At 34.8% G+C, this 26,357-nt stretch overlaps 2 protein-coding genes across 3 annotated transcripts in view; one reads left to right on the top strand and one right to left on the bottom strand.

Moving 5' to 3' along the window:
- The window catches only part of LOC125678744 (N-alpha-acetyltransferase 15, NatA auxiliary subunit-like), a 30,292-nt gene extending 21,423 nt beyond the window's left edge, over nt 1-8,869 (bottom strand). Inside the window, exons 1-8 of one of the 2 annotated variants that reach the window (XM_048917413.2) lie at nt 8,713-8,869; nt 5,929-6,013; nt 5,673-5,777; nt 5,310-5,398; nt 5,003-5,071; nt 3,246-3,380; nt 2,969-3,116; nt 453-572 (exon numbers count right to left, since the gene is read on the bottom strand). In XM_048917413.2, the coding sequence (XP_048773370.1) occupies nt 453-572; nt 2,969-3,116; nt 3,246-3,380; nt 5,003-5,071; nt 5,310-5,398; nt 5,673-5,777; nt 5,929-6,013; nt 8,713-8,769 (808 nt within the window). In that variant the 5' untranslated portion in view covers nt 8,770-8,869. Of the gene's footprint in view, nt 1-452; nt 573-2,968; nt 3,117-3,245; nt 3,381-3,798; nt 4,623-5,002; nt 5,072-5,309; nt 5,399-5,672; nt 5,778-5,928; nt 6,014-8,712 lie in introns of those variants that run through there. The other variant, XM_048917414.2, reaches the window with a different exon arrangement.
- A 186-nt stretch (nt 8,870-9,055) lies between these two features.
- LOC125678745 (putative Ras-related protein Rab-33) lies at nt 9,056-18,180 on the top strand. Its single transcript, XM_048917415.2, has 2 exons — nt 9,056-9,470; nt 12,206-18,180. Exons 1-2 carry the CDS (start codon nt 9,237-9,239, stop codon nt 12,698-12,700), a joined length of 729 nt encoding a protein of 242 aa, XP_048773372.1. The 5' UTR covers nt 9,056-9,236; the 3' UTR covers nt 12,701-18,180.
- The last annotated feature ends 8,177 nt before the right edge of the window (nt 18,181-26,357 follow it).

Genomic DNA, 26,357 nt, shown 5'->3' with positions numbered 1-26,357 from the left:
CTTAGTAACTACATTATCTAGATATAGCATATCTTGCAATTTTAGCTTTAATTTTTGGAGAAAACTTTCCGCAGTCTTTTTTTTTCTTTTACAACCACCAATGCTAAGTAACTGGCCGTTATAAATCATCCCTAAGTCTACAATTTTCCATAAAAAATTCTGATATTTGCTTTTTTGTTTTTGTATCTTTGATGTAAGAAAGACTGCAAACTAGGTTTAGAGCTGTTTTTTTTATTTCTTAACCAGCTTTAATAGATAAACCAACTCCTTATTTCAATAGAATTTGTATATAAAAATTACTAGATAGGTGTTCTAGACTTATAAATTGGAAAAGGCAATATTAATTCAATTTTTGTTTATATTTAACATTTAATCCAATTACAAATTTTTCCTAATCATGATCAAAATTTGATAAGAATCGGATACCGTGGTTTTATGCTTTAATGACTCACTCGGTTTTATAGCTTTCTCCAAACCAGCGTAGTAGGACCAATTCTCCGGATTTCTGTTCATGAGGCTCCTGTACATGTCGGCCGCTGCAGCATACTTCTCCTTCTGTATCAGCAACTCGGCTAAATTAACATCAGAAATGACATTAGAGGTTTACTAGCCAAGCTACACAGTAAATGAGAGCGATACACCAGACACATTTCAGACTGCTATCTAGTTTTATTGAGGATAGAACATAATATGACTCAAAAACAATAGGATTCTTTTTCACATACATGTTTCACATACATATATCCTACTTCTGTTTTCATTAAGCAATACATGTCTATTGTATATGTAGTATTGTATATAATATGCAGAATTGGTGTGAACTTCTTCTGCAGAAAATACCCCAACCTACACATCTAACATGTATTCCTTACAATTTAACTTCTTTTCTAAAAACTAAAAATATAGGTTTGAATGTCATATTGAAATGTCAATGCTTTTAAAAATAAAATGCATCAAAACACAACAAGTTTATTACATGCACTGACAAAACATTGGTTGTAAGACATCATCTCAAAATGGCTGATTTTCCCATATTTAAGATAATTTTGTAATGATCCAATAAGGCTATTTTTGCTTTATATATATATATATACACACATATACATATATATATATTTATACACACACACAGTGGAACCCCGTTATTACGTTCCCCCTTTATTACGTTGGAATTTCAAAGCACAAAACCATTTCTTAACAAACCTATATAAAATACACCTCGTTTTTACGTTGTCCTAAAATGCCAGGACTCGGTATTACATTGTAAAAATTCCGACAAAAACATAAACCCCTAATTATTCAATAGTGATTCTCAAAATAATAAGCCATTCACACCTTGACTGCCTGAGGCATTCACCATGTAAATTTCCTGGTCTGTTTGGGGATTAGAGACGCTTGACTGATCACGTTTCAATAGATCTGGTGACATCAATACAGGTGACTACCCCGTATTAAAGCCAGTGATAAACAATTAAATAATGTTTATTTAGAAATTGTACTCTTATGAAATTTACTTCATTTTTCATATTTTGATAATCAAAGAAATAATTTCTCAACCACCTGCGTGTTCAGCATAGTGTGATTACCTTCGCTATTAAAATTATGTTCACGAACAGCTTTGGTACCAAACATAAAAGACAAGATTTATCGTAGCAATGTTACAATCGCTTGGGTAACTGCTTGGACATAGATGACTAAAGGCGTTCAATTAAAAAATTGTCTGTTGTATGGACATGCGGCTTGGGTGTTGGTAAATCTTGTCCATACCTACACCAATCAAACTGTCCTGTGTTATCGGCCGATTCGTGCACGGCATTTACCTCAGTGAATATTTCAAAATCCCTTGATGCGCACGTTATTTAAGTGCCATCATTTAGCGTTATAAATGAAATCTTCGTGCATCATTATATCTTTTTTATGTGGATTGCGCTTAAATTGTTCTCCGTATTTATCGTTGGTGAGAAAAGTGTGTAAGTGTTGGGTATCGTATGCGTTTTGTGTCTATAATTTTGTTGTTTTTTGGGTAGGATTTTTTTATTGTGTTGTGTATTGTGTAATTAGAGAACTTAATAAAAACGATGTTTTGTTATTTTTTTAATACGAATGTTGAATACCAACCGGAACCAGTTATTGAGAGAAATTTCCATGAACGCATTGTTTAAAGTTGAACAAAATGGCCGTCCAAACGAATGCAGAAAAAGCAACGTTTATCAAAACATCCTTATGTATCCTACACCGAAATAATGAAAACATATATATATATATATATATATATATATATATATATATATATATAAATAAAGCAATGAACTTTTAAATGAACAAAACTGCCCTAACGGAAGAAATATTAAAGCACACGAAATTTCACACCATCTAGGCGCACTGGTTGAGCTTTGGTTCCGCAGGTCATGAGTTCAACCCAGGGGAGGGGGGTATCCAAATAAGTAAATTTTCCTGTGCTTTATATATAGGTGTGTGTGTATGTATGTATATTTGCATGTAAAGCTTCGATCCCTATTGTCCCTAACCTACCCCCAGGGGCCATAATTTTAACAAACTTGAATCTGCACTATGTCAGGAAGATTTCATGTAAATTTCAGCTCTCCTGGCCTAGTGGTTCTTGAGAAGATTTTTAAATGACCCCATCCTGTGTTTTGCATTTTGGTGATTTTCTCTCCTTCATTAGAAAAAAAAAAAGTGAAAGCCCTTCACCCAAGGATGCTTTTAGCAAATTTTGGTTGAAATTGGCCAAGTGGTTCTGGAGAAGTCGAAAATGTGAAAAGTTTACAGAGAGAGAAAGGAACAGACAGATGGACGACAGACAACAGGGGATCAGAAAAGCTCACTTGAGCTTTAAGCTCAGGTGAGCTAGAAATGTCAACATTGCAGCCAACAAATAAAATAAACTAAGCATGAAATCATCACTGGCAAACGTCTCACATATAACATATCAGTATATAACATTTACCTTTAGTTTCCTCCACTCCTAACCTGTCAACAATTTGCTTGTCGTATCTCTGGAGATGATTCAAGGATTCATCAATCATTCCTGCCTCTCTCATGATTAAGTTCTGATACATCAACAATTCATTGTGCTCATAGTCTAAATTCTTCGGCTGGAGAAGACAAAAAGATTAATACACAACAAAAAGAATCACAAATTCATGTTTCACATCATGGTGTTGTAAAGAAATAATTCGCCATTTCTTATGATTTTTAAAGGTGAGAAATTTCAAATAACTTACAATTTGAGTCTTTCGGAACTCTTCCAGGACATTGAGAGCCATGTCATAGTCCTCTAAAAGATGATAAGCCATAGCATAGCCAATCCATGACGCCCTCTGTCCCGGCCGCAACACCAACAACTGATAGCGGGTTTCCTACAATATGTAATCACAAAAATTATAGTAAAATACCTTTACAATACTTTTCAGGCATTTTAAAATGATAGGAAAACAATTCACTTTCTCAGAAGCACTGCCCCCCCCCCCCCCCCCCACCCCCCCTTCACTGAACTGACCTAGCAGTTTTTTTCTACTGTATGGGAATGGCAGAAATGAACTTTTTCTTCCACAGGCTAATTTTAGCCTGTGGGTAAAAAAATCCACAAGCTAAAATGAAAACCTAAAAGCTAAAATAAAAATAATAAAGCAGTGCTCTTTTTTCCTATGTTTTTTTTTTAAATCAATGATTTTCCCCACCATTACTGAGCCTAGTGGGTCAACGGGCATCGTTTGGACAAAACACTAATTTACGTAAGTCATTTGATGCAATGTTTAGGTCTCTTGACCATCGCACCTCTAATATTCACAACCTGTTTACCACAGGTATAGATCCAATGTCTTCCAATTTCATGCCACATCAGGGTTGTCACGAGTAATTTTTCAAAGCGAATCCCAGACTCATGGTTTATAAGCAGCACAATCACGAGTCCCATGATTTTTTTTTGGTAATCGCCTACACGGTGAGCAGTGCACTCCTGCCATGACTACAACCCAACCTCAATATGAAAATGAATTAATGTAGATTGAAAATTCTTATTAAATTAACTACCGGAAGACTTGAATTCTAAGTATGAGCTTTTTGTTATGCATTTATCTAACAAGAAATCGGAGTCTATGTTTTACCAAGTCAATTTAATCACCCCTATAAGTGAACAGGTCTATATTTTTCATTATAATGCGATGTCTAAAACATTTGTTTGACGCCGAGTTTCTTAAACAATCATAAAAGAAAAATCCGGATAGAAACGGTTGTTGAAATCGGTCGATCATGTAAGCGTTTGTATGCTTTTGAGTGTAAGTCTAAGAAAAGCAAATGGCGCATCGCGGCTTAAAACAGATCCTATACGATCATGGTTTGTAAATCCCCACTCGCTAAGATTTTCGAGTGTCCACTATTTTTACTCGCTATTTTTCAAATCTACTCGCAATTCACGAGTATTTCTCGCTAATTTTGAGCCCTGCCATTCAATTGGGGAAAATAGCATCAAAATAGTTCCTTTCATGTCAACAAAGCATTGGTTTTAGAATTAACGCTGAAAAAACATAATTCTAAAACAATGAATAGGTGTTCCATTGTTAAAAAACATAATTCTAAAACAATGAATAGGTATTCCATTGTTAAAAAACATAATTCTAAAACAATGAATAGGTATCCCATTGTTTAACATGTGTTATTCTATTGACTTCTACTCTCTATTTAAGAGGAAGTGAAAGAATGAGTTAACTTGTAAAGGGAATTACTCGCCTTGAATTGCAAAGATTTAGCAGTTTGTTATTGGGCTTTTTTTTAAATAGAAAAATCAATGGTATTTGGCATTGGAAATTACACTGTTTATCGGTACCAGTTATATATGAGGGGGGAAAAAACAGAGACCAATTTAAGCTCCAATTCAGAATTTGAAAATAATTACAAATTATTTCTTAATTCATTTTTTTTTTTTTCATGGAAAAAAGTAAAATGAAGAGTTTACATAACAACAATAATAATGTATGCTTACCCTGTAGCCCTCCAGGTCTCTCATTTGTATTTGGAGCAAAGATAGATCTCTCAAAATTTGCAAGTTGTCCTGAAACAATATACATGAATACTTCAGTGACATGAAGACAGGAAAATAAAGTTTGTAAAACAAAAGCAGAGATATACCGGTATACATCTATAAAATTTCTTAACTCTTAACAGCTTTATTAAAAAAAATTCTTATAAATTAGCAATTCTAAATAAATTATTTTTCCAACACAGTACCAACAAAAATATTTCATAATAAATAAAACTGTTTATATTAATATATGAAATCATGTCATTACTTTATCCCATCTAAGAGCATTGCGATACGCTTTAATTGCTTCGTCATATTTCCTGTCTGATCGTTGCAGTAATCCATAAACATGCCAACCTATTTACTGTCAAGGCAAACATTCAATGGTTTCTTAAGATTTGTTCTCTTTAAATTTATCATCATTACTTAATACAGACCTGAATCACTCAACCTGTACACCAAAATACACACAAACACAAACTTTCATGTTTTAACAAACAAGAGGAAGACACAAGTTTCCTGTTTACTTGTAAATGAACATACATGGATTGTTGTTATATTGCTAGTCTACAAGACATTAAAATAAAACAATACAGCTAGCCCAGACTTCTGTTTATTACACAAAGGATACAGACATGGCTTTTGAGATCATTTCGAAGTCCTCTTCTAACGTGTTCATAAGCTTCTTCCTTTTTACCTAGACAATTTAGGGTTAGACCCTTCATGGCCAGTGTTTCTGCAATCAAATCAAACATCCTTTCCTTAAATTTCTACAAACCTGTTACAGATAAATCATTTGCTAATATGAGAACAACACAGTTGAAGATTATAAATACATCAAGCATCATTTTAATTACTGTATATTCATGAACATTGTGTAATTTTACCTCCATGTTCAGCAAATTTTGAATTTGTTAAAATTTGCTTTGCAAATTTCAACCCATTTTTATACTGCTTCTGTTCATAACATTTCTGCAAAGAAAATAAAACTATTCAGTTAATGTTACTCTGATATATGAAATATAATCAAATTGCATAAAAGACTATTTTCATCAATCTAAATACAGTTTAGGTTCATTCCGAAAAACTGAGTTTAAAAATTATACAATGAAATGCTGCATGAACTGTGATTCATCTAATGTAGCCATGGTGATAACCTGATTAATTATCATCAAAAAAGTTAAATATCGCATTCCATGCAAGACAACACACTTTTACATTCAAATTTACACAAAAAATTCCTCTCAGGGTTTTTTTAAGGTCTTGATTTTAAGGGCCTGGGCCTTTCTAATTGGGAAAAATAGTGACATTTGCTTAAAATTGGGGAAAATGTTTCATACAAAGTATAGTGAGAGAACATATCCAGAGTACATTAAGGTATAATTGGACTTCTTACGACTTTCAATTTAGTCAAAGTTTACCTCATTCAAATCAGACAAGGTCAGAAAATTTGGTTTACTTAACAATTTTGAAGCAAAAATTGTAATCTGTGGGCCTGTGAAGAAGATCTATGAACAATTAGGCTACTCTGCTTGATTTGTTTTCATTGTTTGGGAATTTCAAAGCAAAAATTGGAGAAAATACCTGCTTTTTAGCATTGGGAAGGCCCCCTATGGATCATACAAAATACCTGCATCTTTAATATTATTTGTTTAACAAACATTCTTGCTATCCAAAACAATTCTGAGATAGTTATTCACTACTCTGCCTAATGGTTGAATTGTGAACTTGGAGAACTTGTTTCTCTTTGCAAGGTCAAGCTGGGGTCAGTGTAATTCACTTTTCCCCTATACATTGTATACAGCGGTTTTTTCCTTCTATATTAACTGGTCCCAATAAACGGTACCATTCCCAATGCCAAAAACCATTGATTTTTCCCAATTTTGAGACTAAAAATTCCCAATTCACTTGCCGAAAAATAGACCACTGACATCATAATTTACTTAGTCTGAAACTTACGAGTTAACTAAAATGTTCACTTCCTGTATTTAATCGAAAGTACAGATCATGGCAGTGCGCGTTTTGTAGAGCTACGACAATTCTAAAACGAGCCTACGACAATTCCTTTTGTCTCACAACAGCAAATATTACTGTAAAAAAGTTTTTAAAGAGATGAATACTTCTTCTTTTGTTCTTTTTTCTTTTCTTTTAGTTGAAATCATTTGCCGATACATTGGTAGAAAATTCCCAATTTGCTTGATTTTGACGCTATATATTTTTCCCCAATTGAATGGGTACCGGTACCAGTGGGTAGAAAAGAAAAAAACATGTTGGTATAACCTCACCAATTGTTCTTATATCAGCATAATGGATAACAAATAAAAATAGCATTTCCTTCTGTTATACAGTGCCCCATACGCATCCTATATGAAATGGATACAAATAACTTTTGAAAAATGTTTGACGTTAGATATTTACAAATAATTTACATATGATTACGAGGGAAAATAATCCGAGATTCCTCTGACTCTTACCCCCGCTTTTATATTTGACATGTGCGGGGGAGAGTCAGAGCGGACTCCATATTGAAAAGTGGGAATTCAGCGACACCAGCTAGTGTCGTTGCTTTACCTACCTCTTACAACTTTATTTCGCGGATCTATCTTCCAAGACGTGAGAATTCAGTTATCGGAAGATTATTCTACAAATACATCATGATTAATACGATGCTATCGCCGTTTAAACAACCCTAACACCGACAAATGGAGCATCACTTGAATTAGGTCGCCGCCTCGCCATTTGATTTCTTTGCACATGACGTCAGCACATATAAACACAAAATTCCATCGTTTAAACGGCGATAGCATCGTATTAATCATGATGTATTTGTAGAATAATCTTCCGATAACTGAATTCTCACGTCTTGGAAGATAGATCCGCGAAATAAAGTTGTAAGAGGTAGGTAAAGCAGCGACACCAGCTGGTGTCGCTGAATTCCCACTTTTCAATATGGAGTCCGCTCTGACTCTCCCCCGCACATGTCAAATATAAAAGCGGGGGTAAGAGTCAGAGGAATCTCGGATTAGAGGGAAAAGTGAAAGGTTGTGCTAAAAAAGGGAGATAACCTATATTGATCTGCAAGTCATGTTATAATATCATGACTAGGCAGAGAATTTAAGCAATCATTAGCATGCATCTCAAGAGAACAACCATACAACTATAGATAAAATAGCAGCCACAGGTGAAACACTGATCAATAAACCTCCACAAAAATATCTAATATCATGCAATTAGTTACTTATCAAAGCATGCAAGATCATGTGCACATAATTCCTGATGTACAAACAGACCTACTTCAAGACACATACAATGAAATTGTGTCCAAGATTGAAAAAACAATCCATTATCAACGTGTGTATCTGTAGAAGCGTTGAAAAAAATGGCAATTTTTTTCTATGTAATGAATTCAGAATTTTCTCTTTATTTACTAGTACTTGACATGAGAAATGTGACATGTGTATGGAAACTTGAAAATAGTGTCAGGATGGTTTGAGCATTTATTTGAGTAAACATGATCTACGAAACCTTAAAACGTCTAATCAACTCGTAAGCTTTGAAATACAGAATACAGAAAACCAACATGCACCGCTAAAACGGATGTTGCAGGTCGAGACATTTTGGTCGCCCAGCCCACAAAAGTACACGATTGCAATCCATTTAACCGTACATACCAAAATTCTTTTGAAAAGTGCGTTCTCTTTTGGTGGTAGGGGATTACTTGTTGGCATTTTGGTGATATATCTGGGTGTTAATTATTGCCGAGGGCAACAATTCCCATGGAATCAACAAATCAAACCACGAGGTGGAAAATTTCAATATGGAGGAATCAAATCTCGTTGTCCTCTCGTGTTTGATATTTTTTGACAAAAAACAAATATTTGAGGTTTTCCTTATAAAATGATCGAAAAATTGAAAAAAATATCTAAATATATGGATTCATAAGTAGCATAATTTGTCAAACTCAAATTTTCATTATTTGCAGGTGATGTCAGTAAAACGTTTCCTTATTGTTGATTTTATCATTACTTTACAAGCACTTAATTGAGAAGGATTTCATTTTGACAATAAGAAATCAGCTGGCCAAGTTGTCCAAAAAATATAGAAAAAGGAGGGCATAATCGATGATGTCATACTCTATTTTGTTGTAATATTTTCCCAAAAGATTCTTTTCGATAAGATAACCTACAGAGGCACGATGACAGAGAATCAGAGTGCGTCAGCTTCTCAAGTTAAAGATCCGTCTGTGAGTGTGATAGAGAAACAAACACAGAGAAGGATCTTTAAGATAATTGTTATAGGAGATTCCAATGTAGGGAAAACGTGCTTAACTTACAGGTTCTGCACCGGAAAGTTTCCAGATAAAACAGAGGCAACTATAGGCGTGGACTTCAGAGAAAGAACTGTGGACGTGGACAAGGAACAGATAAAGGTACCTCGTAGTCTCAGGAAATATGAGGGATGCAAAATGCATCATCTTCTTTCAGGAAGAGGTTGTACTGATATTTGAGCCTGCCATATTAAGATATGTAGCTTCCCCAATTTAGAGGGGGAAAACTATAAATACTTTTGGGGAAATGTATATCATAGACGTAAGTGCCACTTATGACCTTATTTTGATTATTATATTTCGATTTCTAGACGTTCCGTCCCATTATCAATCCGTCCCTTAGTCGATTCATCCCATTACCGATCCGTCCCTAGACTATCCGTCCCTTACTTAATACATCCCCAAGTCGATCTGGCCGAGAAAAAATAATTACCATGTTTTTGAATTATTTTTCCAAGTGTTACTTACAGTTCTGAATTCGTTTACAGTGGAATTCATCTGCGTATTTTCTCTTCATTATGTGTGCCTCTGACATCAGGTGGTAATCCTTGAAGGTATTTATGGCTTGATTGCAGATTAACATAACATACTTCGTGATGAAACAACCATTAAAGCTGTATGGTCCGAATTACAACATTTTTTTTTCCATCTCGTAAAAACGCTATTAAATCATCGCACGTATGTAGTTATGCGGCTGTATGACATGTCATACATTATTTCACCTGTTTTAACCAAAATTATTTTATTTTAAATCGATGTTTACAAATAACTGCGTCACTCTGCCATTTCAAGTGATAGTTATGTGACCAGTTCAAACTTTAAGATCATTGGTGGTCTTATCTGTGTAAAGCTGTGTATTTTATTACAACAGTACCGTGCCATAAGTTTAATAGAAATAAAAGTATCAAATACCTCTTCGTAATTCGTTGTTTTATGCTCTTCAAGCCTTAAAACTAGACAGTTGCGTATGAGTTAATACATAATGTTGGGATTTCCCTGACGCACGTGGGTTTATTTATCGACGTCTAACACTGTATGATTTATTCATTATCCGGAACACATCAGGCCTTTCACCGAAAACACCATGTTTTGGGTGAAAGACCCGAGGTTTTCCGGATGATTTATATATGTACCACACTATATTTACTGTCCAAATAATATTCTCACTGTTTTCTTTAACATGCAGATGTTTTCAAGCATGTAATTAAGGGAAAGTTAATAACTTTATAATGTATTAATCTGCTTTAAAGTAATTATGTACAAAAATAATACATGAACATCGGGCCATACAGCTTTAAACAACGAAATATGAATAAAATGGTACACCTTTGTTGCATGGACGATGCTGCCATTTTTTGCACCTTTCACACTTTAATGTTTGCGGCCGCGGTCGGATCTCCTGGTGATAGTACTGGCATGGAAACTCCATTGTCAGAATAATGGACCATTTTGAAGATTGGCTTATATATCCTTGGTTTCGGTGGATCAAAAAATATTCCTAAGCTCTGAGCAATTCTTTGAACTTCTGGAGTTTAAAAAAAAAAAACTTCTAATAGTTATAGGTTACTGTAAGCACCCAATTAATGATCAAAGATTGCACAACAATGCAGTTATAAAAACTCTAATGTAAATATTTTCACTTAGGTGTTTTCACAATGATTAATGGACACACTTTTACATTGATTGCTGTACAAACTTAAATAAGTAAACGATGTTTTTACAATAATTAATGGGCACACTTTTTCATAACCAATTGTACTGATTATCGCACCTCAAATAAAGATGATGAATCCTAAGGGTGCAATGTATAAACAATTTTATTTACATGCCTAACTCTGACAGTTATTTAATTTTGATAACTAACTGCAATATGCATGCAAAAACTCTTAAGTTATTAATTATTTATTATATCTTTAATTAAAAAAAAATTGGAGGGGCCGGATTGACTAAGCAAAATGGGCCGAATCGACCATGGGACAGACAGACCGTGGAACGGATTGACCTGACACCTTATATTTCTAATTAAAAAATATCACAATGCATCTTAGAATAAAACATCACGTTTACATTCTGTATAGTTACTATGGTAACATATAAAAATATTTTGTGGTATCTCCAACCCTTAGATATAGGACACATAGGACATAACTTTTATCTTGTAATTAAATTCAAATAGTCGTATGTGGCAGATAGAACCTAAAATTTCATAACTCCTACTTTTTGTAAACATGAATTGAACGCTGATGCTGCATGCAGAAAAAAGGAAAATAGATGAATAGCAGGAGACGTTTGCTATTTCCTATGAGATATATAATTAGTTTTTGTTATTAAAAATATACTTTTTTAAATAAACTTTATCTGAAGTAACATTATGCGCAAGTGTACCTCTCTTAATGAATAGTGTATGGAAAACATGTAGCACCAAAAACAGCTATTTACACTAGTACTTACAAGGGAAAAAATTAAACATGTGGCATAAAAAGTACCAGAGATATACTTAAGTATCGTATCAAAGAATTAGATAGTTTACATGGAATTGTTTCCCTCCCACTCCAAGTAAGGAAGCACAGAAAGCAGAAGGTCACTTGATCTTTTTAAATGTGGTACTAAGGGAAGTCAAACTTTACATCTGTTTAAAATTTGCTTTGAAAGTCAAGTAAAATAGATAACATACATAGAAAGTAGTACAAAGTTATGATTATATATATACAATTATGTATTTAACTTGCTTTTCTATTGATGCTACTGGGAACATTTGTACATTGTATTCATATTTATCATCTCTATATTTTCTCTTATCAAAATGTCATCAGAACATCTGTTGTGTTTCATTGTAGCTGCAGCTTTGGGACACTGCAGGGCAAGAAAGATTCCGAAAATCCATGGTACAGCATTACTACAGAAATGTGCATGCTGTGGTTTTTGTATATGATGTCTCAAAGATGTCCTCTTTTGAGAACATGCCAGGATGGATTGAGGAATGTGACAGACACAATCTGAACAGGGAGATTCCTCGTATTCTAGTCGGAAACAAGTGTGATATGACTGATAAGGTTGCAGTAAACACAAACCTGGCCCAGAAGTTTGCCGATTCTCACACAATGCCTCTGTTTGAGACATCAGCAAAAGATGATGAAAAGGCAAACCATATTGATGCTATATTTTTGACTCTTGCCCACAAACTGAAGAACAGCAAGCCAATGATGTCTCCATACATTGGTCCAGGTGGCTATCCCAGCAATGTTGAAGTGGTGACGGTGGGAAAATCCATGGAGTCGCGAGGTCTCCAGAAAATGGCTGTAGAGGACAAACGAGATCAGTGTTCATGTTAACAAGTCAGGTGATGGTTATACCATGCAGTTAACAAAAAGGATGTTGACCAAAGTGGAATCCACTTGATAGTGTAAATCATTTACCTGGGTACTGATTGTCTTCAAAATTATGATGAATTCTAACTTCATGATCAAATAGTTTTCTCATAACCTTAATGTACTGTGCTTAGTCTGTATTTATCAATATATTTTGCTTTATATTTCAATTCCATTCATAGATAGTGTCAAACACCTTGGTCTGTTGAATGCATATTTCAAGAATCAGAATCTTTATTGGTGAAATGGTTGTTTATCTCGTTTCAGTTAGTATTTGTCACATCAGTGTAAATTCACCCAAAATATGACTCGATGATTTTTCACCTGTAAATGTATTAATTTTTGTGGGTGTCTAATTTTCATTGTTTTCATGGTACAGACATATTGTCAAATTATTCAGGAGCATCTTTAGGAGCTACCATTAGGATGGACAGCTCCTCCAGCAAGAAATCAAGATGCCGTTTCTCTAACCACAAAAAATTGACCCCAAACTACAAATTTGATCCTACAGATATATATGCTGCTATTTGTGATTGTGAAAACTTGGGTAAGGTGTATGCAGAATTGAACTCTGCATTAGTACATGTATGTTTGTGTTTTTGCAGGTTATTTCGTCATGTGTTGCATTTGACTCAAAGATACAAACAAAGTACAAAATAATGTTCTTTGTTATAGAATGATTGTATTTATCTTTGTCATGCATATTCAAAATATTATTTTGAATATGTATATTCATTTCTTGAAAAAAGTGATACAAAGAAATATGAAAGTTTTTATCTGTAAAGTTAAATTCTGTTTTCGTTGTAATATTAAGTGCTCCACCATATACAAGCAAATTGTTTGCAGCATTGGTTTCTAATTTACATAATTTCAAGTTTGAACACTGTACAAGATTTTTTTGATCAATCAATGAAGCATTCAAATTTTCACCATGCTATACCATGTGCTCCTGCAAGCTTTCATCGAAGTAGTCTCATTGTCTGTAATGGTAAGTTCCAACATGGCCAGTGGGCCTTGAGTTGGATGAGACAATTTTTACCCAAAGTAGCTATATGTAAATGACCAACCAGTCACTAATGTTGCTACTTTTTAGAGCATAGGCATTCCAACATTACTGCTTTTGATTATCATAACTCAGTATTATTCCTAGTTATGTCTACATTATAAGTCACTAGCATCTACTAGCTAGCTACGATTGTTGTATTATAAACCCTTGTAGTGGTTTTCAGGATATTAAAGTGGTCAGAATCTCCAAGCAAAAATGATTAGTTTCATATTTACTGTGCTATTTTTATGCGCCCGTCATTAAATGGGACGTATTATGTTATGGCGCTGTCTGTGCGTCTGGCTGACTGTCCGTCCGTCTGGGGTCATGTTTTTTGGACTTTTTTCCGTAACAAATGCATATACAACTTTGAAATTTGGTCACAATATCTCCCTCAAGAATTATAAAAGTGAGTGTGCATTTCAGCTGGATTGGTCTATTCTTGACCTACTTTAAGGCTATAAGTAGGTCAAACAGTTTTCCGGACTTTTTTCGTTACAGATATTGCCCTGAAATTTCCACATAAGCTTTCTTTCAGAGGAATACAAACTCAGTTTGCATTTCAGCTGGATTGGTTCGTCCATCGGTGACCTATATTAGGACTTAAAGTAGGTGAAAGTTTTCCAGGCTTTTTTTTTCATTATGGATACAGATATTGCTCTGAAATTTAGTCAAAGGCTTCCTCTTGGAGGAATACAAGTTTAGTGTGCATTTCAGCTGGATTGGTCTGTCCTTGACCTACTTTAGGGCTATAAGTAAGTCAAACAGTTTTCTGGGCTTTTTTTCATAATGGATACAGATATTACCCTGATATTTAGTCAAAAGGCTTCCTCGCAGGGGAACACAGGTTCAGTTTGCATTTCAGCTGGATTGGTCCATCCTTGACCTACTTTTGAACTAAAAATAGGTCAAACAGTTTTCCTGGCTTTTTTTTTCATTACGGATACAGATATTGTCCTGATATTTAGTCAAAAGGCTTCCTCTCAGAGGAACACAAGTTCAGTTTGCATTTCAGCTGGATTGGTCCATCCTTGACCTACTTTTGGACTAAAAATAGGTCAAACAGTTTTCCTGGCTTTTTTTCCATTACGGATACAGATATTGCCCTGATATTTAGTTAAAGGCTTCCTTTCAGAGGAAGACAAGTGCAGTTTGCATTTTAGCTGGATTGGTGCACTATGACCTACAGTGCTTTAGGGGTAGAAGTAGGTCAAACAGTTTTTCAGATTTTTTTGGTATGGTCACAGGTATTGCTCTGAAATTTAGTCACAACCTCCCTTTCAGAGAATACATAATCAGTTCACATTTCAACTTAATTGGTGGATCATGACCTACTTTAGGGCGAAAAGTAGATCAAATGGTTTCCTGGACTTTTTATCATCATAGATAGATATTGCACTGACATTTTGTCACAACCTCACTCTCAGAGAAATACATAATCAGCTCACATGTCAGATGGATTGGTGCATCATGACTCACTTTAAGGCTTTTCTATTCAGAATGTGTGTTGTATCAATTCAGAGTGCACAATATGCTTCCAGGTTGAATTTCACTGTCCGACGGGCGTGTATTGTACAGTTAGCGGTACTCGTGTTTTTTAATATTTATGGCCCTAAGACTTAAGATTGTAGGCATATTGTTTTTGGTCTGTCATTCTCTTTGTTTTCTTTTGAACTATACATGATAAGAGATTTTCTGCTTTGTGATCAAGTGAAAGATCAAAGCTATGCATCTGATAAATGATTAAAGGTTGTATTTCCATAATTAAACAAGGTTATTCTTAGAAGCACAGTAATTCATAAGTTCATTTCAACTCAAATATAAAAACACACTATGTTGATAACTTGATACACCCTCTATATAGTCATGTTTGACACAAAGCACAACTAGTCTCTCTTAATTAATGTCTATTAGTTTAAGAATTAATAAAAGAGAATTGCTAGTCACTTAGAGTAATATGTGTATATTAATTGTAATTGTTGTTGCACTCTTGGTGAGTTGGAGAGAGATATTGAAATAACCTTCTTTGTCTATGTATTGTTATGGAATGTTGGACCACATTGATGTATGGAATATGTTGGATGCTGATACATGATGCAGTGGTTGCTTGTATGACCAGAGGAGGTATACGTGGATTATCTATGGAACAGAAAAAAGTCATCAGGTCTGCTAGTCTTGGGTTGAAGAATCCAGAGAATGTTAAAAGCTGGATGATACTATGACACAGTACAAAGACTTGAGTTTTCTCATGCAGGAGTTAAGGGAATGTCGCAAGGATTGGGGGAGAGGGTATATATGTTCTTGTCATTGGACAAGAACAGAGAAATAGTATATTGAATACATTAAAAGGGAATTCTCATGAGCAATATGTAGGAGAAACCGGTTATCATACTGCACAGGGAAGATATTGTGGGCACTTTAAGACACTATAATACACCAGTTACCAGTGCAAAAATGAACTCATCTTACAATGCGGTGGGGGTTCTGTCACAAGATGTACGTTGTAACCTTGCACATGGTGGTCAGTCTCATTTCATTCCTAGAATATAACCACAAACATATTTTGATATAAAGTCTGGGGTTTGAATCTGACAGATGTTTGATTTTACTCCTGCTGCATCCTTTTCAGAGAGGAAATGCTCCAAAATTGATAGAACCACTGGTAATGTAGTGCAGTAAAATTGATTGGAATACTTTGCACAAAATTTTGCTCTAGCTGACAGAATCATCTTTATTTATTGCCTTGGTCTTGATTCAAAGCTACTAAAAAAAATTTACATCTAAAGATGGTTTATCAAATTGCAGTTGAAATGAAGTTCAGGTTTCCCATTTATAATGTCTACTGTGGAATGTAGTTTGAGTTCCATCTCTGCAATTTATTTTTCTGTGATCACCTTATTATATTCAGGATGTCTTTCATCTATGTTGACTTGTCATTGTGTTAAGGTATGTGTATGATATAACTGCTGTACTTGTGGTAATAGTTAGACAAATACTCATGTGGTTGGTTGCATTACTCTATACTGAGCGGCACTGTATGTTTATTTGTTAATGACTAATTTTGTTGTGTGAAGTTTCATGTATTAAATAACAAAGTTTATTAGGGTGCTTTAGAGGTGTGGGATCATACATAATTATTATATGTTCATGTGTAAAACACTAGTACATGTATTATACATTGATTTATGTTAAAACATTATTTATTATCAACAACTACGATGATGTTGACTGCAAGTTTCCAATGTAATCTTGTTTATATATTTTGGGTTGATGGAAATATTTGAGCATTAAATCATCTTTCATCTCCATTAGGTAAAAGTTTTTCTAGCCAAACAAATTTTGAGTCAGACCCCCTCCCACTCTTTTTGATAGCCTATTTCATGTCAGATTTATAAAGGCAAAAGTACTTCTCAGCTGACACCTCCTGAGCAATATGGAGTTATTAAGACTTTTGCTTCATCTACATGTTCCTATATGGAACCTCTTAGTATTCATCATATTAAAAGTATGTTGTACGTAGCATACGATAATATAATTTAAAGCTTTTATTAACCTTTGACTTGTATGTTCATCTTGGTACATTATAACTTTTCAGTATTTATTTTCTAACACTCCAATATTTTAATGTTTTAGGAATATATTTGGAATAATACCATGTTGTCGGTATGTTCCTGTCCTTAATGTATTGCTTTCTTACTGAGAAATGATGGAAGGGTAATACTTAACACAAAGGTTGATTATGGCCAAATGGTGTGTTATGATCTGATCCAAGGTCAAAGCCATTTGTTTCATTTGTATGTTGTTTTACGTTTCATTCCTGTAGAGACATCACCTGCATTAAGTGTAGTGCCACAAATGTTGACCTATGTATGGCAATCAGGGCCAACGGGACCTTCATTTTTAATTTCATATCAGAAAGATATATTTGACATTTACTTCCTATGTCACTGGTGCTTCGCAAAGGAACAGTCACTACCTACCGGTATGTTAAAAGGCTTAAGTTTTGCGTGACACTGGGATCAAACCCAGGCCTTCTGGTTACAAAGCAAACATCCTATAACCACTTGGCCATTGATCAAAGTCATAGTGAGAAATGACTTCAGATTGGGTGGACTATAATATTCCAGTGAGAATTGACTGTGATTTTTAACAAAATTGTTCAGCTGATAGAAGACTATCAGTTTGCTTGTCAGTGTAAGATATACATGTATTGTCCCGATTAGAGGTACATTAATTGAATAATTTTGTGGTTTATACTTTTCTCTGTTTCTTTAAAAGGTTATTATAATGCACTTGAAAGCATTTAAGCATAAAATCTGATACAATAAATGTTGTATTGTTCATGGTCATAAGAATTCCATCTATTTATTGTTGTGAATAAAATGTAAATATATTTTAATAATCAGCTTGGGAGTCATTTCAAGATTGAAGAAATATATACATATACAATCTTGTTCAAGGTTTGGATAAAAAAAAATATAAACATATTGTAAAAGTTAAGTAAATCATTATACATAATGTACTACAACTTCACATTTAAAATTTTTGCAGAAGTAAGTTGTTGAACATTTATTAGGTTATGTCTGAGCAAAGTTTCACACCTGACACGCACCTGAATGGTTGGCACATTGTGATTGAATTTTGTCCCCATCCCAGAAGGGGGCATAATTCTTTTGATGACTGCTTCTCATGGGTATTACAAATTAAGTTTGTGTGGGCTATAACTTTTTTTTTCTCTATACATTGTACTAAATAACTGTGTTAACAAGAGGCCCATAGGCCACATCAATCACCTGAAATCACATTTTGTAATTTAACAAGAGTTGTCAGACAACACAGCTTGCTGGGAAGCATGACTCAACTTATCAACTTAACCCTTTAGTTCAAAAGGTTAAAGTTTTTGAAAAATAGGTCAAAGTCCAAGGTTACTAGGTCAAAAGTTTTGATACCATATCAAAGGCCTAGTCATGAGGCATCTAAACCTGAAATATCAAATCCCTATCCCCTTGGTTCAAAAGATATATAGCTAAGGTTAATGTTTTTGAAAAGTAGGTCAAAGTCCAAGGTCAATAGTTATGGTCTCTTCACGAGGACCTAGCATCTATATTTGAAATATGAAAACCCTATCGCCCTTGGTTCAAACGATATAGCCCAGGTTGAAGTTTTTAAAAAGTAGGTCAAGGTCACTAGGTAAAAAATATTTTCCATAAAGTTTGACAGTGACACTGGGGTCATGTTAAGAGCTCCTTGGACAGTCGTTCCTGTGATCTAAAAAATAAATCCCCATCATGGCCCGTGGGATCTATGCTGGACATAAAATTGTAACTCTGATTATTGTCACTGGGAAGCTTAAGATGTGTCAATATTCCTATGTAATTTATTATATATTATATCATTGTTTTTCCTAACAGACACTATTTTACTAAAGTATCGAAGGCTAACTCAATGGATCACAGTATATAAAATCTAGAATAAAAAATGTGTTCCGGCAGTAACTTGGAATTGCTATTACTCAATTCATGTGGCTCTGTCCAGTGAAACTCCAGAGATCGTGGTGTGGACAAACTCCAGAGATCGTGGTGTGGACAAACTCCAGAGATCGTGGTGTGAACAAACTCCAGAGATCGTGGTGTAGACAAACTCCAGAGATCGTGGTGTGAACAAACTCCAGAGATCGTGGTGTAGACAAACTCCAGAGATCGTGGTGTGAACAAACTCCAGAGATCGTGGTGTAGACAAACTCCAGAGATCGTGGTGTGGACAAACTCCAGAGATCGTGGTGTAAACAAACTCCAGAGATCGTGGTGTGAACAAACTCCAGAGATCGTGGTGTGAACAAACTTGAATCTATACTACCTGAGGATGCTTACATGTTCATTTGATATCTTAATTGTATTTTTTCTGGTTCTTGAGAAGATTTTTTTTGAAAATAATTCCTATATTCCTGTGGAAAAACTATGAATCCCAATTGTTAATCTGCCATGATCCAGGGGTCATGGTGTGAACAAATTTGATTTTACACTACATGAGGGTGCTTGCATCTATTGGTTTTACTAACTGTACCCTGTATAGTTCTCTTGGAGAAGGTTTCTATTCCTACATGTTCCTATCTAAAACTTTGTAGCCCTACTGTGGACCTACTTTGTTCTTCGAGTCTTCCAAGAAATATAAAAATTTGGCTTCACTGGGTCAGTGAGGGGTAACACGAAATTCACCATTACGGTACATCCCTTTCTGCTTTTCCTTGATTTAGTTTTTATAGCATCATGCAGTGAATTGAACAAGATGTCTAGCTTTCAAATCAGAGACATTTAATCACTATGACTACATGTATATACCGGGTTTGGCCCCCACGTACCCTTTTGTCAGAACCTCTAATCTGTAGATCATGAAATTCACAATTTTGGTAGAGGCCTTTCGGCTCTAAATGACTACATGTATTTAGTTTTTCTTACAGATGTTCAGTTGTAGAAAAGATGGAATTTACAATTTATGTCTCCCTTGTCCCAAAAATGCTTTATACCAAATTTGTAAATAGTCTAGTCAATCTAGCTCAAAAATGAGCAAAACCTCAAACTAATTGCAACAGAAATGAAATTTTGAGTATTCATGCAAGAAAACACATGCAAACAACATATTAAAAATCAGCTTTTGTATTTCCATGGGAAAATTGGAATTTTGGGGTAAAAGGATGTGTTTTTTCATGAAAATCGCTAAAAACTGGAAATTGAAGAAAATGTCCATTTTATGTAACATACAGTGAAAATAAGTTTCATATCTCAAATTTCAACCTGGAAATGTTCGATTAATTTTTTTTACAGCAGAATATATTCTTTCCTTGACTGTAATTTTTGGGTAAAATCTTGCTTTTTTGAATATAATTGTTAAAGATTAAAGATACCAAATTTTAAGAAAAAAACCCACATTTTGTCATACATTTGAGTCTACCAATAAAAAATTGAAGTTAGGATTTATTTTAAAAACTGCTCAACAAGTAAGATATATAGATTATTGGCAATATATATGAAAAATACCATTTTAGGTAGGAAAACCTACCTTTTTCTTAAACAAAAATAGTGAAAAACTGGAAATGATAGGAAATGACTGTTTTATAGAAGAGATGGCATTGATCTTATAAATTTAAGAATAAAACGTCCAAATGCACAACTTATCTTTTCTGCACCAAAATTTATTTTCCCTTGCCGAATTTTGGGCTGAAATCTTCATTTTCCAACAAAAATCGTTAAAAACTGGATTTTGGAAGAAAATACTTTTTCCTGTCCATTTTGGAAGAAAATACTTTTTCCTGTCTATTAGGCATATATGAGTTACCACATGAAGATTTATACATTAAAATAAACTGTTAACACAAAACAAGTGCCCCTTCAAAAATGGTCTGTAAAAGATGACCTACATTTTTGCAGATACTCCCCTTACATCGGAAGTTGGAGGCGCGTTTACCATTCCGGTCCTATGTTTCACATAAATACATGTAGTATTTTAAAACAAACAGTGTATAGTAAAGCTTACGTTACCAAATTCTTTATTAAGCTGAGTTTTAACAGTTTGTACTACATCTATGACGAAACAAGGTTCAGTTTCTTCGATTTTATAAAGAAATCTTTAATACGTGCACTTCGTCAAGTTCTACAGTTTGGGAAAGGGGGGGGGGGGGTTATAGCCGTATTTGATGTTTAGTTCTATCCAAATTCATTAATGTGCAATTAATACCGAGAATTTCAGGAGTAATCTGTTTTAAAAACAATGGACACATAGAATTAAAAGCAAAATGAATCAGGCACGCAGCATCGTAAAAAAAAAAGGGGGGGGGGTGAAGATTATTTCACAATATTGCCTGAAAATTGACAAGTAAATTTTAATCCAAAGTTATAAAAATCCTTGATGGTGTGTGTGGTGTTGGTTGGGGGGGGGGGGGGCTAAGGTTGTTCTCTCAGTTCAATTTTACACTTCCACTGTGTACAGTTCACGACAATGCTATTTATAAAAAAAAAAATAAAAAAAAAAAAAAAAGAGGAGGGGGGGAGGGCAACCAATCTGTCTAAAAATCGACCTCTGTACGTAAAAATTTATCAACTTTGCATGTAATGATAAAAGGTGTAGAGCCATTATTGCTACGTGCCTGATAATTATATAAGTGATCATTTGAGTAATTCCAGAACAGTTCAGTCCATGTTTTTACAAGTACAACGGCTAGTGTCACAATTTGCCTTGCATTTACAGTGAAAAACGTTCAAAAGTTTATCTGGCGCGACTTGTAATTTAGTTTTAACGGATACAAGAATTGCTGAAAGCAGTGATAAGCCCCAATTAGAAGGATCCAAATTAATCATTTCTTTAGTCCACTCTATGACTTAAAAAATTCTTGCAATGCTCCTTTTCTGCAGCTGTAGTTAGTAGTTAGTGGCAATGACTGAACTTATAAAAATTATATTGTGTTAGACAATTCTTCACATAGCAAATCTCCTATAAGTGTCTCTATGGTATTTCATCGTACAAAGTCGATATGACATCGACACCAGAATATATCTTTTTCTCAATGAAATCCTCATATAGGAAGGTGAAGATAACGAACAGTGATCCATCTCGTAACTCCTATAAGCAATACAAAATAGAGAGGTGGGCAAACACGGACCCTGGATATACCAGAAGTGGGATCAGATGCCTATGGGCTATAAGGAGTAAGCACCCCCTGTTGACCGGTTACACCCGCCGTGAGCTCTATATCTTAATAAGGCAAACGGAGTTACCCTTATTCAATATCATTGTGCCAAAAACGGCCTAACAATCTATATGAAACAAGTCAGGCAGATTTGACCCAATGATAGGCTGTATTGGCAAAGTAGATTGTTATAACGACCATATAATTCGCGAAATGCCGACTTTAAACGAAACAGTTGAAACCCCTTCACCATCAACTTGTTTGTTAGTAGCCTGCCTTCATTTAAAAACTAATCATATACAGAATTTTTTCGCGATTTGTCTACATTTTAACTATATAGGACCTGTTCCGATGCCGAACATTCTTGACGTTGTGTCGCATCCTGTGAATGCATGTAGAAAGGGAAAGGATTGACAAACTTCGTTTCCTAAAAAGACGTCTGGTTTTAACGATATTCTTCACTTATATTAAGGGCAAGATCAAAAATTCAATGTCTCACAAAAAAACTAAGTTCACATAGTTTTCACCAAGAACCCCCCCCCCCCCCCCCCCCCCCTTTAAAACTTAATATGACAAATGTTGAAACTAATCGAATAACAAGAAAAGAAACGTACGATTATAAACAACACTCTGTATACCTCTGTATACCCTTTCTACTGTTTATTCACAAATGAAAGTGTACATTTAATCTATTAAATGTTCATTAATATGTTTTAAATATTATGTGGTATTCAACAGTCGCTTGTCTTTTTCCTTTTTCCACTAAAGTGTAATCGATGTCGGATGACAGAAACTTGCGGGAGTTTTTATTCCCCTCCCCCTAATTAATTGAATTTAAATTTTCCTCCGACATTGATTTCGTCCCTTAGGGCAGTTATTTTTATTTCAGAGTTCGTTGCCAATGCAAGTAAACACTTGCGCATAGTATCATGATTTGATGTAAAATCGAGTAGTTACTCTTTCTGATTAGTCTTGGGCTCACGACCTGCGGAACCATATCTCCTAGCAGCATGCGAACAGCGCGCTAGACCGCCCGGCCATCTATTCAAGACAAAACTTGTTTTCGATGACGATGGAATTCTCGCCACGCTGGCACACGATCATTAAGAATGGAAATGGGATACAGTTATTTATCGTAAATTTTAGAGGATCATACAAAATGCACATTGTGTTTGAAATGTCTATATATAAAGCACAGAAATGATTTTTATCATTATATATTATCAATGTTTTATTATCATTATTATTACCCATAAATGACTCCCCAAACCTGAATTTGAAAAAGAAAAGCAAAAATACTTTACTTACTTAGTTTTATAAAAGTTTTTAATACAAAACGCTTGCTCAAATGATGAAGATACAAAATAACTGAAACTTTTAACCCGAATGGCTTTCCATACTTTCTTTTTTAACAACCGTAATTCCCCCTTGTAAATTGACACGAATTCTTTAAGATTTCTTTTATAATTGATTATTCATAACTTCTAAAGTAAATATTGTGTTTCATAATTTAAATTAATTCAGTAGAGGGTCAAACAAAATATTTTGAAGCTTTATTCGCGAAAGTTCCCCGGGAATGGAAGTAGGCAAAGAATTATGAGATGCTGAGCAATATTGTATGTATATAGAAGGTCTTAAAATCACCTTTTTAATACAACTGTTAAGCTGTTTAATAGCGTTTTTTATTACATGCACTTTAGATCGTCGTGTATAACTTTATTCCGATGACTGTCACAGTTAAGTTACTCCCCTTTACGTGTACGGCGTGCCGTAAACATCACAAAATATCGATGGTTTACTAAAACATTTAAGTCTAAATTTTAAATATTTCCCATTGTCCGATTTTTTGTATGTTGTTAATCACGCTTTTGTTTATTAAATTCCGTCGAGTTTGTTTCTGTTGCAATTACTTTGAGGTGATTTGCTAGATTGACTAGACTAAAAGAGTTGGACAGGTGATTGTAAAGAAGTTAACAAGAGTACCACCAATGGTACATGATACACCAGTGAAAAGCTATTAAATATAGGGTGTTTTTTACACCATGATTTGTAGAACTTGGCTTCAAGTATCAGCAATCATCAGGGTGTGATATACTTTCTTTGCATCGAAAAAAATAAGACCAATATAAATGTACTCTCTATGTAATATTTATGCCCCCATTCAAAGAAGAGGGGCATATTGCTTTGTACCTGTTGGTCGGTAGACCACATGTTGTCCTCTCAATATCTTGAGAACCATTCACTTGATCATAATATTTCATATGTGGGTTGGTTATGAGTAGAGGAGGACCCCTATTGTTTTTCAGGTCCAAAGGTCAAGGGTCAATCTACTCTGGACATAGGAATATACTGTCTGCTCAATATCCTGAGAACCCTTTGCTTGACAGACATCAAACTTGGTACACTGGTACATCCCAAGGAGTAGATGACCCCTATTGATTTTGAGGTCACATGGTCAAGGGTCAAACTGGATATAAGAATATACTGTCCACTCAATATCTTGAGAACCCTTTGCTTGACATACATCAAACTTAGTACACTGGTACATCTTCAGGAGAAGATAACACCTATTGATTTTGAGGTCACATGGTCAAAGGTCAAACTGAACATAGGAATATACTGTCCATTCAATATCTTGAGAACCCTTTGCTTGACATACATCAAACTTAGTACACTGGTATATCTTCAGGAGAAGACGACCCCTATTGATTTTGAGGTCACATGGTCAATCCACTCCTGACATAGGCAGATATTGTCTGCTCAATATTTGAATTGGTGATACTACTATCAATTAAATGATGCATGTGTATAACCCTTTTCAGTTTTGCACCATAGGGGGCATATATGTTTTGCAAACATCTCTCGTTTCACTTGGTATAAGATGTAAGTATACCAAGTTAGATAGTTTTTGCCCCAACGAACCAGTCTGTATCCTACTACTACGACCTTGACCTTTGGAAACAATAGGCATCCTCCACTTGGCATAAAGTGTATGTGTACAGTCCTAGCCTCAACAGTTCGGACTGTATACTTCCGACAAGGCTCTTCTACTATGTAATACTGTGACCTTGACATTTGACCCTGAAAAATTATAGGCATCTTCCTCTCATCAAGGTGATCAAATGCACCAACATGCAATATCCTGGAGATTATGGTTTATTTTTGTATCCTGCCTGCAAGGTTTTTCTACTAAGTGATATTGTGACCTTGATCTTTGACCTCTAACCTTGAAAAACAATGGACATCTTCCTCTCATCATGGTGATCAAATGTACCAAGTTGCAATATCCTGGAGCTTATGGTTTGGTTCGTATTCTGCCTACAAGGTTTTCCTACTAAGTGATACTGACCTTTGATCTCTAACCTTGAAAAACAATAGGTATCTTCCTCTCATGATGGTGATCAAATGTACCAAATTGCAATATCCTGGAGCTTACAGTTTTGTATCTTGCCTAAGGTTTTCATACCAAGTGATACTGTGACCTTGACTTCTAACCTTGAAAAACAATAGGCATCTTCATCTCATCATGGTGATCAAATGTACAAAGTTGTAATATCCTTAAGCTTATGGTTCGGTTTGTATCCTGCCCACAAGGATTTCCTACTACATGTTAAGTGAAACTACGACCTTGACCTTGAAAAATAATAGGCATCTTCCTCTCATCATGGTAATTAAATGTACCAAGCTGTAATATCCTGGAGCTTACGGTTCGGTCTGTATCCTGCCCACAAGGTCCGGACAGACAGACGGATGACATCATACCATAATACTTCTCTTTGACGGGTCATTAAAATGTTCAATTGTTATTGCACGCCAGACAATGATGACATGCAGACCAACAGCAATAGGTCACCCGAGTAACACGACAAGAAATTGATAATTTCCTGTACATATAA

Source organism: Ostrea edulis, chromosome 2, assembly GCF_947568905.1.
Source record: "Ostrea edulis chromosome 2, xbOstEdul1.1, whole genome shotgun sequence".
NCBI lineage: Eukaryota > Metazoa > Mollusca > Bivalvia > Ostreida > Ostreidae > Ostrea > Ostrea edulis.
Note: the sequence above shows the minus strand (reverse complement) of the source record. Positions and strands in the feature narration are given on the sequence as shown.

What these genes read in the sequence shown, in the direction of transcription:
- LOC125678745 (XM_048917415.2), top strand. Translation starts at nt 9,237, where the DNA reads ATGACAGAGAATCAGAGTGCGTCAGCTTCTCAAGTTAAAGATCCGTCT. An exon ending in TGGACAAGGAACAGATAAAG is followed by an intron (nt 9,471 to 12,205) that starts GTACCTCGTAGT and finishes GTTTCATTGTAG; the next exon opens with CTGCAGCTTTGGGACACTGC.